This window comes from Pteropus medius, unplaced genomic scaffold, assembly GCF_902729225.1.
Source record: "Pteropus medius unplaced genomic scaffold, Ma_sr-lr_union100, whole genome shotgun sequence".
NCBI classification, from domain to species: Eukaryota; Metazoa; Chordata; class Mammalia; order Chiroptera; family Pteropodidae; genus Pteropus; species Pteropus medius.
The window spans coordinates 1,883,291-1,896,675 of NW_024350924.1; the positions used below are offsets into that span (position 1 = coordinate 1,883,291).

A 13,385-nucleotide genomic window follows, 5' to 3' on the forward strand; every position below is an offset into this window, starting at 1 on the left:
AGTAGGGTATTGTCGAACTTATATAATGAGATCACAAGAATTTCACCTGGATCCTTTGCTGCCAGAAAGTGAATCTATCTATTCACTTTCCCACTCTCCTGGAATACTATTTCATACCTTCACCTCTTTCCTCACACCTCCAACACGTCCTTGCTTCTCATTTCAATAAAGAAATCAAAGTACTAGGAAGAAAGCTTCCACAACCCTGCCTGCATCTGCGCCCACTTCGTAGCGCTTCTATAACTATGGATGAAGTGTCCAGCCAAGGCCAAATCCTTCCATGAGCACTCGTTCCCATCAGCTCTCACCCACTCAAAGACTCAAGGAGAATCTCTTTGCAGTCAGTAATGTTCCTTCCAGTCATCAATGGTCCTCCCTCTACTGGATCATTCCCCTAAACACACAAGCATGTTGTTGCTTTTTCCAGTTTTAGAAAACTCTCTCTTGATCCAACCTTCCCCTCCAGTTACCACTCCATTTCCCTCTCCTCTTCATAGCAAAACTCCTTGAAAAAGCTTTTGGTTCTTATTATCTCTAATTTCTACCCTCTATTTTCTCCATAGCAATTACTACCATCTGATCTGCCATATATTTACTTATTTGTTTATTGTCTCCTCCAACCTAGACGCTAATATGAATTCCACAAAGGCAGGTATGCTCTTTTCTTTTTTCTGATTTGTTTGTTGCTATATCTCTGGCACCTAGAATGAGGTCCAGAATACATTAGGACCTCAAGAAATATTTGCTCATCAAAGAAATATCTGTTGAATAAGTAAGCAAATCCTCATTTAAGAGATGTATGTTTTTAACGTGCTTTACAACTAAGTCTAGTGTTCTATTCATCCATCTATCTACTTGCTTTTCAACTGCTTAAGAAAGGATATTATTAATCTTCTACATTTTCTTAAATTTTTGAGGTCTATGACCTTATAAACCAAGGTTGTACAAAACAAACAATTGAATACCATATGCTATAAAAATGTTTTAAAAAATAATTACTACAAGATTTACAGTGAAAATGAAAAACTTGAGACACACACAGAGCACTCTTGGACTCTTATGTGATGCTAATGACTTATACTTTTCAAAAAGAAATATAGCTTATCTCAAAGTGAATTATTTAAGCCAAACTCAAATCCTAAATCAGATTAACAAGTTTTAAATAAAACATTCTAATTACTCAAAAGAAAACCAATATCGAAATGCTGTAAAATTGAAATAAAAAGAATTACTAATAAACATCAGTGATGATAATATAATCCATGGAACATCTCTTATAAACAAAACCAATATGAAATCAGAAAAATAAATGAGAATAAACAAAGTCACTTATATTTAAATTGACATCTATCGCACTCCAGTTTTCTCTCATGAAGTCCTAAATTTTTTAAATTAAATTTAAAATCTGATTTTTGTTATAGAATTCCACAGACAATAGCACCTTACCTGTTCATAAGCCCACATCCTGATGGCTGCCTCAGGTGCAATTTTAAAAACATTTACACCATTTCCTCGCCAAAAAGAACGAATTCCTCCTTCTTTTACCATGTGCTCAAACCCACCAATTAAACCCATTCTTCCTGACTTTAACGTAGGAACCTAAAAATAAAAAAGCAAACTCATTGTTTTAAATTTATTTTGCTGGGAATATGGCATTGATATTATTGCTAATAAAATGATATAGATATTTATACATTTATTATCTTTAACATCATTTTCATTTTCCTTTAGAAACATACAAAACTGAAATGTTAATTTTTTGTTGTACCCAAATACAGACTTCAACTAATCTCATACAACAAAGAAAAAAAGAATAACTTGAAGAAAACAGGAATAATGTAATAACCAGAGAATTTTTACATATATAAGATGTGTTGTTACTGCTAAAATATTTCAAGATTGTTAAAGAGAGCACTGAAATATGCACTGAAAATAGAATGGATGAAAATACATCAAACTTTCAATAGTGGATTCTTATGGATAGTGAGGTGGTACGGGTTGAATTGTGTACCCCTAATTTCATATGTTGAAGTCCTAATCCCCATTACCTCAGAATGTATCTCATTTTGAGGCAGGGTCTTTACAGAGTAAATTAAGGTCATTAAAATGGGCCCTAACATCTAATATGACCAGTGTCCTTATAAAAAAAGGCGGCGGGGGATTTGGACATAGAAAAACACACAGAGGGAAGACCATGTAAAGAGACATAGAGAGAAGATGGCCATCTATGAGTCAAAGAGAGAGGCCTGAAACAGATCTCTTCCCCGAGCCAACACCTCGATCTCAGACTTCTAGCCCCCAGAACTGTGAGACAACAGATTTCTGTTGTTTGAGCCAGTCAGTTTGTGATATTTTGTTACAGCATCCTTAGCAAACTAATACACAAAGATTACATGTCATTTTAATGTTTTCCTTTACACTTTACTGTATTTTTCACATTTTCTAATATTTAATTAAAAAATTATTTTTAAGAAAGTGAAAATTAAAACATTAACAAAATACGTCCTATTTATAATATAAGAGAATAATAATGGGAGAGCAAGGTGAAGTGGGCATTCTCATCTCCTATGAGTAGAAAAAGTCTAGAAAATAATTTAACAATACATACACACAGCCTTAAAAATGTTCATATCACTACTTAAACTTCTAGGAATCCTTTCTAAAGAAGTAATCCTAAATATAAAAAAGATTCATAAACCATGGTGTTCATCATTATGAACTACTATGAATAATCATTTAAAAATAGCTTTAAAAGAGTTTTAAAAACCACCTACATGTCCAAGAATAAGGAAAATGTGATAAAATAAAGAAATTATGACACATCCACTTGAAATGCTACATAGTAATTAAAAACTTTATTTGAAGAATTTACAAATACTTGAAATATTTGAAGAATATTTGAGGTAACAGGAAAACATGCTCATGTTATACTATTAATCATAAAAACAATATATAGAATATAAATTATTCATACAATAAGCACTGCTATGTAAAAAAATATATATGAACACGAACAAGAAGACAATGCCCTGAAGTGTTAATAAATGATCATTTTAGGAGATAATAAGATAACTTTTCTACTTTCTACTTTTCTATTTACCAATTATTTCTTAGTTAGGCATATATTTGTTTTATTTAGAAAATGCAATTTTAAAAAGACCAAACAAGGAACTATACAAAGTTTAATGTGGATTTAATAAAATAGTAATGGTGCTATTTATTTATCTTATTTTTTTTCTACAAAAAAAAAATAATAAGATAGCTTTCTTTTTTTTTTTGAGTACTGATTATGTGCCAGGCATTATGCTAAGCACTTTATCAAAAGTAAAGTAGCAAAGCCAGAATTCAAACCCAGGACCCTTTGACTATAAAGAGACTTCTTCTTAAACTACAGTAAATGGCTCTACCACTTAACACATGTCCTTCTCTAGTTCACAGTATTCTTTTCCAGTTGTGTGAAGCTCACAAAGTAACAACTCCACCAAGAAAGAGGACAAGTTCTAATGAACCCATTTCACTGTCAAATATATGTATGAATGAAAGCCATGGCATAAGAAGGGCAGAGTCTCTCCTTCCTCTTGCTTCTCATTATATTATTCTTCTCTTCCATTTCTAACCCATTTTTCATCTATCATATTCTTTCTTCTTTTTCTTTCTAGCTCTTCTTTCCTATTTGCCTTTTCGATCTTCCTATCTCCCTATCTTTCTATCCTCTCCCTATTCCTCTATATCCAGCTACCTTATTTCTTTCTCTTTTTTCACTCTTTTTGGAAAAACCCTCTGTTTGCTCCACACTTTTTCGCTCTCCCTAACCCACTGACCTATTTCCATCCCCTGGGAGAATTGATCACACCTACTCTGTATCCCTACAATACCCATATAGACTTGTCTATCTTGGTCATAGGAAGCACTCATAAGTGACAATTATTATTTTCAATATGATCATTGTCATCACACAGATATATTGTTCTTATCTCTACAAGGTTCTGGAGTATAAGAAATATGCTTTCTCATCCAGCACCTTGTATGTGATGGGCACACAATAAATATATCTTCTTTCTTTAGTTTTTGTCTGGGTCCCTTTCCCATCTTTCTCATCTCCTTATATGTCTTCATCTCTGTGTAGCTCTGTACTGTGTCTGTATATTTTTCCTTTACAGTTCATATTTTAATTTTCTGACAGGCCCAGTCACCAAGGAAGCTAGGTTTTCTATTTCTACTGCAAAAGAGGTCTTTCAATTCCTGCTCTTTCATAACAGCTAATTGAGTTTAGTCACCAACTAAATAGAACATTGGTTAGATATGTAATCAAACATGCAGAAGAATGGGGGGTTATTTGTTTTATTATCTTATGCCATTCAAAGTGTGTTCCCTACACTTGTCTCATTGAATTAAAAGCTCTTTATTTCCATTGAATGCATTAGCCAAGAGATCACCATATATTTATGTGAGAAATATTAGGTGGAAGGGAAATATTTACTCCTTCTTGATGTTCCCTGGTACTATATGAATCCTCTGTCTGGACATGTAGCACTTATGCCGCATTTTATTATTAATTGCTTCATTATCTATTTTTCCAAGAAGAAATGAAGAAAGAAAGTACAAATCTGTTCATAGTTGCTTTGTGGATGCCAATGAGTGTTCACAACTTGATATTGTTGGGAAAAAAAAAAGGTTGGGGAGATATGCCTGGACTAACTGACATTATTGTTTTAGGTCCTCATTGCCTGGGACCTAAAAGCTAGAAGAATCTGCAAACTTTATAATCACTCTAAAGATGACAATGTCCACCAGTATGTTGTCAGAAAGTCCCTGAACAAAGAAGGTTCAAAACCAAGAACCTAAGATTCAGCATCTTGTTTTCCATTTGTCCCACGACACAAACATCAACTATTGCTCTGAAAAAAAAAACCCAGCATATTAAGAAAATTAATAAAGAGGCTGTAAAATATGCTAAACTTTTGGCCAAGAGAATAAAGGAAAACAAATAAAACAACAGGAACAAATTGCCAAGAGATGGAGGCTGTCCCCTTTGAGAGCTCCTATCTCTAAATGTGAGTCAGTCAAAAATAAGATTGTCTAAAAACAATGATCGAGATGGTGGAGTAGGTAAATATTGTGCTCACCTCCTCCAACACAACCTCAACATTACGACTAACCTAGAGAACAACAATGAGAATCGCCTGAAGTCCTACAGCTAAGGACATACAGAAGAAGCCATCTGGAGACTGGTAGGAAGGGCGGAGACACAGAAATAGTTGGTTCAACACCCATGTGTGACAGTTAAAAATCAAGAGGAATATCTTGGCTGTGGATGTTCCCTCTAAGGAGTGAGGGGTCCCAGCCCCACAAAAGGCTCCCCAGCCCAGGGTTCCAATGCTGAGGAGAGAAGTTCCCATAACTTCTGACTGTGAAAACCAGCAGAGACTGTGGCTGAGTGAGACAGAGGGCAGCTGGAGTACCAGGCACTCCTCTAAAAGGGCCGATGCATGGAATTACTGAGATATTCACTATGAGCTCCAGCGCTGGGGCAGCAGCTCATAGAAATATGGGGAGGAACTGAATTGTCTGGCTTCAGAGCAAGGGCTGGAGGGGCAGCTTTCTCTCAGATGGAAGCTATTGTTCCTTTGTTGAGTTCTCCCCCAACCTGGCCTGCATGCACAGGTGGGCACCATATCTGAGTCTCCATCAACCTGGCTAACACTGGTTGCCCTGCCCAGATGATTCCCTGAAACTATGCTCCACCCAACCAGTGGGCCCACCCAAACCACTTCCAGTGGCTTTTCCATACAAATGGCCTGTCTTGGCTCATGCTGCAGACCTTCCTAAAATCTCTCAAAGTTCACAAAACCCAAACAAGCAGTAGCTAGTGTTGGTGTGCCCTGTACCTCTCGCTAAACAGCCACAAGCCTGGCATTAATGGCATCCAGCCTCAGTTCTCAGCTTAGACTCTCCCAAGCACCTCCAAGTCCAGCACAAGCGACACTCAACCAGTTCATTTTGTAGCACATAACAAGTGGCACTGGGAAGGTCACAGGCAGTGGCTGAATTTGGCCTGCACCAAAGCCCCTCCCAAGAGGTCCCAAATCAACACACTCGCTGACCAGCTTCAGACCACATCAGAGTACCACCCAAGCACCTCCACAAATGACAAACCCAAAGGGCAGACTCAGCAGGCGCCAGAGCCCAACTAAAGCTAATGCTGCTCCATAGGGTCAGCCCCTGCACAACAGCTCCTCCATTGTACTCACAGTCAGTCCTCACAACCAATCATCCTGAGGGTCAACCCCTCCCAATAACATGCCAATAGCAATCAAGGCCCAACTACAACAAGAGATGACACGTAACCCACACAAGAGACACACCTGGAACTCCCAGCTCAGATGACCAGGGAGACTGTGCCACTGGGCCCCACAGGACATAAAGCCACTCTACAAGATCAGGAGACCGAGCAGCACTACCTAATACATAGAAATAAACTCAGGGAGGCAGCCAAAAAGGGGAGATAGAGAAACATGTCCCAAATGAAAGAACAGAACAAAACTCCAGAAAAAGAACTAAACAAAATAGAAACAATCTACCAGATGTAGAGTTCAAAACACTGGCTATAAGAATGCTCGATGCTCTCAATGAGAACTTTAACAAAGAGAGAGGAAACATAAAAATGAAGATAGAAAACATGAAAATGAACCAGTCAGAAATGAAATACAGTAACTGAAATATCTTAGGAGGAATCAGTAGTAGATTAGATAAAGCTGAGGATCAAATCAGCAATTTGAAAGATAAGGTAGCAGAAAACACCCAATCAGAACAACAATAAGAAAAAAGAATACAAAAAAATGAGGATAGTTTAAGGGGCCTCTGGGACAACATCAAGCATACCAACATTCGCATCACAGGGGTAGCAGAGGGAGGCAGAGAGCAAGAAATTAAAAACCTATTTGAAGAAATAATGATAGAAAATTTCCCTAACCTGAGGAAGAAAATAAAACATACAAGCCCAGGAAGCACAGAGTCCCAAACAAGATGAATGCGAAGAGGCCCACACCAAGACACACCATAATTAAAATGTCAAAGGTTAAAGACAAAGAATCTTAAAATTGGCAAGAGAAAAGCAGTTATTTACCTATAACAGGGCTCCCACAAGACTGTCAGCTGATTTCTCAGCAGAAACTTTGCAGGCCAGAGGAATTGGCACAAAATACTGAAAGTGATGAAAGCAAGGACCTACAACCAAGAAGATTACCATATGCAGCAAAGCTATCATTTAGAATCGAGGGACAAATAAAGGGCTTCCCAGACAAGAAAAAGCTAAATGAGTTCATCAACACAAAAAAACAGCATTATAAGAAATGTTAAAGGGACTTTCTTAAGAAAAAAAGATAAAAAATGTGGATAATAAAAAGGTAATAATGACATATCTATCAACAATTACTTTAAATGTAAATGGATTAAATATTCCAATCACAAGGCATAGGGTGAGAAACATGGCAGAGTGAGAGACGTCCCCAGATCTCTCCCCTTGAAATGACAATAAGCTGAACATCTAAAACTCAACAAAAACCACCCAAACTGCACACCAGCACATCTGAGCATGGGATCTGCGCATAAGAGCTACCGCAGGTCAGAATCCCGGGTGTTGGGCAGTGGACTGGGAGAAACAAAGAAGCTGCCTCTCTCAGCTGGGGCTCCCTGCAGGAGGAGTGGGGAGGGGAAAAGGTGCAGTGAGGTCTCTGAACTGTCCTGCCTGGGAGTGCTATGAGCTCCACGGAGCCGGTGGCAGTGCCCAGGCATCAAGGCAGAAAGCAGAGAAGCAGGAATGGCAGAGAAAGAACAGTTGATTTTTACCGGCTGCTGTTGCAAAACCAAGGCTGAACCACAACCCAAATGCCCCAACCATGAGGGCCCCACTCTCTATACCCTCCGAGACTAAACACCACGCAGCCCCAGGGGAATCTGAGTAAATGCTACCGAAACTGTCACTAATACTGACAGGGACTGAGACTTAGGGGAAGAGCATGATTGACTATCTATAAGAGAAAAAACAGGCATTATTAAGACTTTATATAAAGCAGGGATCCAAGAAGCTTAGATCCTAAAGGAAACGAAAAGAAAAACACCTTCTTTGCACAGGCTAAGGAGAGACATTTATATTTTTTCTTTCTGGGGAAAAAAAAAAAAAAGCATAATACACTTCCATTAATGCCCAGGTGGAGAAACAGTCCATTAAACACCATGAACAACCAAAGTGACAAGGCATCTCAGAAAGAAAGAGAAAAATCTCCAGAAAATAAGCTTACAGACAAAGAAATATGCAACTTTAATGACAGAGAATTCAGGATGGTACTTCTGAAAAAAATCAATGAGGTCCGAAACGATTCATAGCAACAATTCAGGAATTGAAAAAACAACTAGATGAGCAGAATGAGTTCTTTAGCAAGGAGATCGAAACCCTCAAAAAGAACAAAATAGAACTTCTGGAGATAAAGAACATACTGCAAGAGATGAAAAATGAAATAGCAAGCTTGGGAATAGAGTCTACCAAAAGGCATAGAGTGGCTGAACGGATAAGAAAACAAGGCTTCTAAGAGATTTCAGATTGAAAGACACACAGACTGAAAGTAAAGGAATGGAAAAAGATATTTCATGTAAATGGAAACCAAAAAATAAAAATAAAAAAAGCTGGGGTAGCACTACTTATACCGGACAAAACAGACTTTAAAACAAAGGCAACAACGAGAGACAAAGAAAGACCCAGTAGTTCCACTTCTGGGGGTTTATCTGAAGAAACCCCAAACATTAATTCAAAAAGACATATGCATCCATATGTTCACTGCAGTGTTGTTTACAGTGGCCGGGATCTGGAGGTGGCCTAAGTGTCCAACGGTGGATGAATGGATGGAGAAAAGATGGTACACATATACAGGGAAATATCGTTCAGCCATGAGAAGGAATGGGATCTTGCCATCTTCAGCGGCATGGATAGACCTGGAGGGTATTATGCTGGGTGGGGTGGGTTGGACAGAGAAGGACAGTTACCACATGATTTCATTTATGAGGAATGATTCACTTTACGGGGAATCTTAAAAGCAAAATAAACAAACAAAAGAGAAACAAACTTATAGATACAGGGAACATTTTGATAGTTGTCACATGGGAAGGGCTGAGGTGAAGGGTGAAAAAATGGGAAAGGATTAAAAAGTACAAAATTGGTAGTTACAAAATAGTCATGGGGATATAAAACACAGCATAGGGAATATAGTCAATGATATTGTAATAACTATGTATGGTGTCAGACAGGTACTAGATTTATCAGGGGGATAATTTCATAAGTAATATAAACAGTAATCACTATGTCGTACACCTGATACTAATTTAATATTGTATGTCAACTGTAATTTAAAAATACAAAATTATTTTAAAAATAAATATGATTTTCTAAGAGTACTAAATAAGATCAGACATCAACCAAAACCAAAAACTGTTCATAACTAATTACCAGATGTCACGGATGTTATCAAAACAAACAAACAAACAAAAAATAGAACACCTGGGTATTTAAATTTAATTACGAATATTAAATTTTAACAGTATACTTAACAGTCAATCATGCACTATTTTATAACTATTGTGACAATCCATTACTCAGTAAAATAAAGGTAACTAGGCAACACTACCGCTAATGAGGTATTAGTCAATAATACACTCTAAGTAACTTCTTTCCCAATTCTTAGAAATATTCTTAGTATTTAAATAGTAGATGAAATCATGCCATTATGTTGGTGTCAGGAGCTAGAGATAACCAATCATTAGACTAATGGTGTCTTATCCTTTTTTAATAGATTTAGTTATATTTCTGAAAGAAAACAACTTCTAATAGAGTGGTTCTACTATTATTTCAAATAAAAATTCATTTAAAACATGCAAGTACCTTTAAGAAAATTAAAAAACATTTTAATATTGAAAATAAGAAATCTTATAATTTCAGGAAAACGTGACACGTTAATGAGAAGTATTAAATGTTGCCAAAACATTTATTTTGAAAATTATCGAGGATTTTTCAAGTGACTTTAATGCTTATGGGGTAAAGTGTGCAAACTACCTGCATCATGAGTTTCAAGCGATCGAAAGGTGCCGTGCACGTCCTTGAAACTCCGCCAGCAATTCCACCTGCTACCAAACGCCTCCACCAGTCTCCAGAACGCTTTTCCTCTTCAGTAAACTCATCTGGAATAGCTATACTCTCCCCTATGTCAATTATCTGATAAAGTGTAAAAAAAAAAAAAAGAATTAAACAATAAAACAAAGAGTAAACACGTGATAAATTAAAAGAATAACTTTTTGCAAAGACCAAAAACCTAACGATTTTTTTCCTATCTCATCTCCTGTTAATGAAGAGTCGACAATTTTCTTAGCATTCGTACTAGAGCAAATGATTTTTAATAATGCTTTCAGAAACAGATTTAATGTAAAATCAATTCCAACTGATGGAATAAATTAAAGAAGACACAAATAGAAAGATGTGCTGTGCCCACAGATTAGAAGAATTAATATTGTTACAATGTTCATACTACCCAGCGCCATCGATAGAGTCAATGCAATCCCTATCAAAGTTCTAAAGGCATTTTTTCACAGAAAAATATACATTAAAAAAAAAATCCTAAAGGGTATATGGAACCACAAGACCCTGAATAGCAAAAGCAATCCTTAGACATGAGAACAAAACTGGAGGCATCACACTCCCGAATTCAAACTATAATAAACTGTGGTAATTATATCTAATAAGGGGTTAATATCCAAAATGTATAAAGAACTCACACAACTCAATAACAAAAAGAATAAACAATCCAATGGAAAAAAAATGGGCAAAAGAACTAAATTGACATTTCTCCAAAGAAGACAGACATTTATAGGAAAAGATGGGTCACATCACTAATCATCATGGAAATGTGAATCAAAACCACAATGAGTTATCACCTCACACATTAGAATAGCTAACACCTAAAAAACAAAAACAAACCAAAAAAAAAAAAAAACTAGAGATAACAAGTGCTGGCAAGGATACAGAGAAAAGGGAACCCTTGTACAGTGTTGGTGGGAATTTAAATTGGTATAGCCACCATGGCAATCAGTATGAGATTCCTCAAAATCTATCATATATATGAACTATTGTAGAACCATCATATGAAACAGCAATTCCAGTTCTTGGTATATAGCCAAGGAAATGAAATCATGATCTCAAAGAGATACCTGTACCTCCATATTTATTGCAACATTGTTTGCAATAGACAACATATGGAAACAAGCTATGTGTCCATCTATAAATTAATGGATAAAAATTATGTGGTAGATAGATGATAGATAGATAGATAGATAGATAGATAGATAGATAGATAGATAGATAGATACAAACAGAGATATAGATACATACACACAATGATTTATCATTAAGCCACGAGAAAAAAAGGAAATCTTGCCTTTTGCAACAATATAGATGGACCTTGAGGGCATTACGTTAAGGGAAATAAGTCAGACAGAGAAAGACAGATACTGTATGGTATTACTTATATGTGGAATCTAAAAAAGCCAAATTCATAGAAACAGAGAGTAGAACAGTGGTTGCCAGGGGATGGAGGGTGGGGGAAATGGGGAGATGATGGCCAAAGGGAACAAACTTCCAGGTATGAGATGAAAGTTCTGGGGATCTCATGTACAGCATGATGACTGTAATTAACAATACCATATTATACACTTGAAAGTTGCTAAGAGAGTAAATCTCAAATGTTCTTTACCACAAACATAGAAATAGGAATTATGTGAAGTGATGGAGGGGTTAATTAACCCCCTGTGATAATCATTTCACAATACATAAGTGTATCAAATACCATGCTGTCCCTAACTTATACAATATTATATATAAATTACAGCTCAATAAATCTATGAAAAATAGACAGACAATTCATAGAAAATATGTGAAAATCTAATATTTCTATAAAGAAATATTTAAAATGTGCCTTAAGCCAACAAGATACCACATTATGCCCAAGAGAATGACAAATATTAGAAAACTGGATAATACCAAGTAACAATAATATATATATTAAAAAAAAAAAACCAGGAACTTTCATGTATTGCTGGTGGAAGTAAGCTGGTATAGCAAGCCATTCTGGGAAATAATATAGCTATACAGTATTTCATAAATTAAGACTGGCTACCCTAGCAAAATTTACAAATGTATATTTATTTTCACTCAGAAATCCAGGTAGTATGCTTTAAGGTACATAAGAGAAAAGCATTTTTGTGAGTGGAGAGTTGGAGAAAATCCAGATATCTATTCTTAGGGGACTGGATAAGGAAGATATGTGAAATGCACACTATGTAATAGTTAGAAGCAATAAACTACATGAGCACATGGCAAAAAGGACAAATCCTAAAATCACGATGTTGAGTGAACAATGCAAAATATCAGATATGGCCTTTAGCACAATACTATCCGTGTAAATTTAAAAAACACACATGAAACAATACTCTATGATTCCTAAGAGTATATACATATTCAAGAACACAGATGAAACATTAGAATAAGTGCCTATCATAATAAGTAACATTTACTGAACACATGGTACCCGCTCAGCCCTTTCCTAAATATACTAATATAATTCTCGAAACTCTTGCCATTATTATCCCCAATATATAATTGAGAAAATTGAGGCACAGAGGAGTTATATAGCTAGTGGGTGGCAGATGTGGAATGAAAACGTAGGCAGTCTGACTCCAAAGCCGAGGCTTTTAATATTCCCCTATAATGTCTATGAAGAGGAGGCAAGACGTCTCAAGGACTGAGGCGAACAGTACGCCATGGCAAATGACTAACTTAACCTCCTGCATCTGAGATCTAAAAAAGAAAAGAGTTCCTAATTACAAAATTTCATTTGTTCCTCGCAACTCTGAATCAGTAGAAGAGCAGGTAGATGACATACTTGATCCTTTCTGATTCTAAAATTTTGAATCTTAATTTTTGACTTTCTATTTCCTATGACAAAAGACATAATGGAGTACATCATATCTGTGAAAAAAGAAAAGTACATTATTTTTCTACTTTTCTAGAACAGTGACCTTAATGAGTTATGTATTCTCAACACAAAGTAGGCCCTTTCCACAATGGGTATCTATTTTAAGGTCTAGGTTTTAGCAAACAAAGAAATTGTGGTAGCTGTGCTTGTATATACAATACTAACACTCCTTACTAAATTAGTAGAGTACTATTTAGGAGAGAATACTATTATTACTTTAGCCACTGAGACTGGAAGTATTACAGCAGTTACATGATCATAATAACAGCTATGACATTTATGGCAACATAAAAACAGAGTAAAATGCAAAGT

General features: G+C 36.1%; 1 protein-coding gene across 1 annotated transcript in view; it reads right to left on the reverse strand.

Moving 5' to 3' along the window:
• The window catches only part of LOC120584934 (calcium-binding mitochondrial carrier protein SCaMC-1-like), a 42,053-nt gene that overhangs the window by 10,507 nt on the left and 18,161 nt on the right, over positions 1-13,385 (reverse strand). The window contains exons 5-6 of the mRNA XM_039840994.1: positions 10,103-10,261; positions 1,447-1,599 (exon numbers count right to left, since the gene is read on the reverse strand). Coding sequence (XP_039696928.1) covers positions 1,447-1,599; positions 10,103-10,261 — 312 coding nt within the window. The remainder of the gene's footprint in view (positions 1-1,446; positions 1,600-10,102; positions 10,262-13,385) is intronic.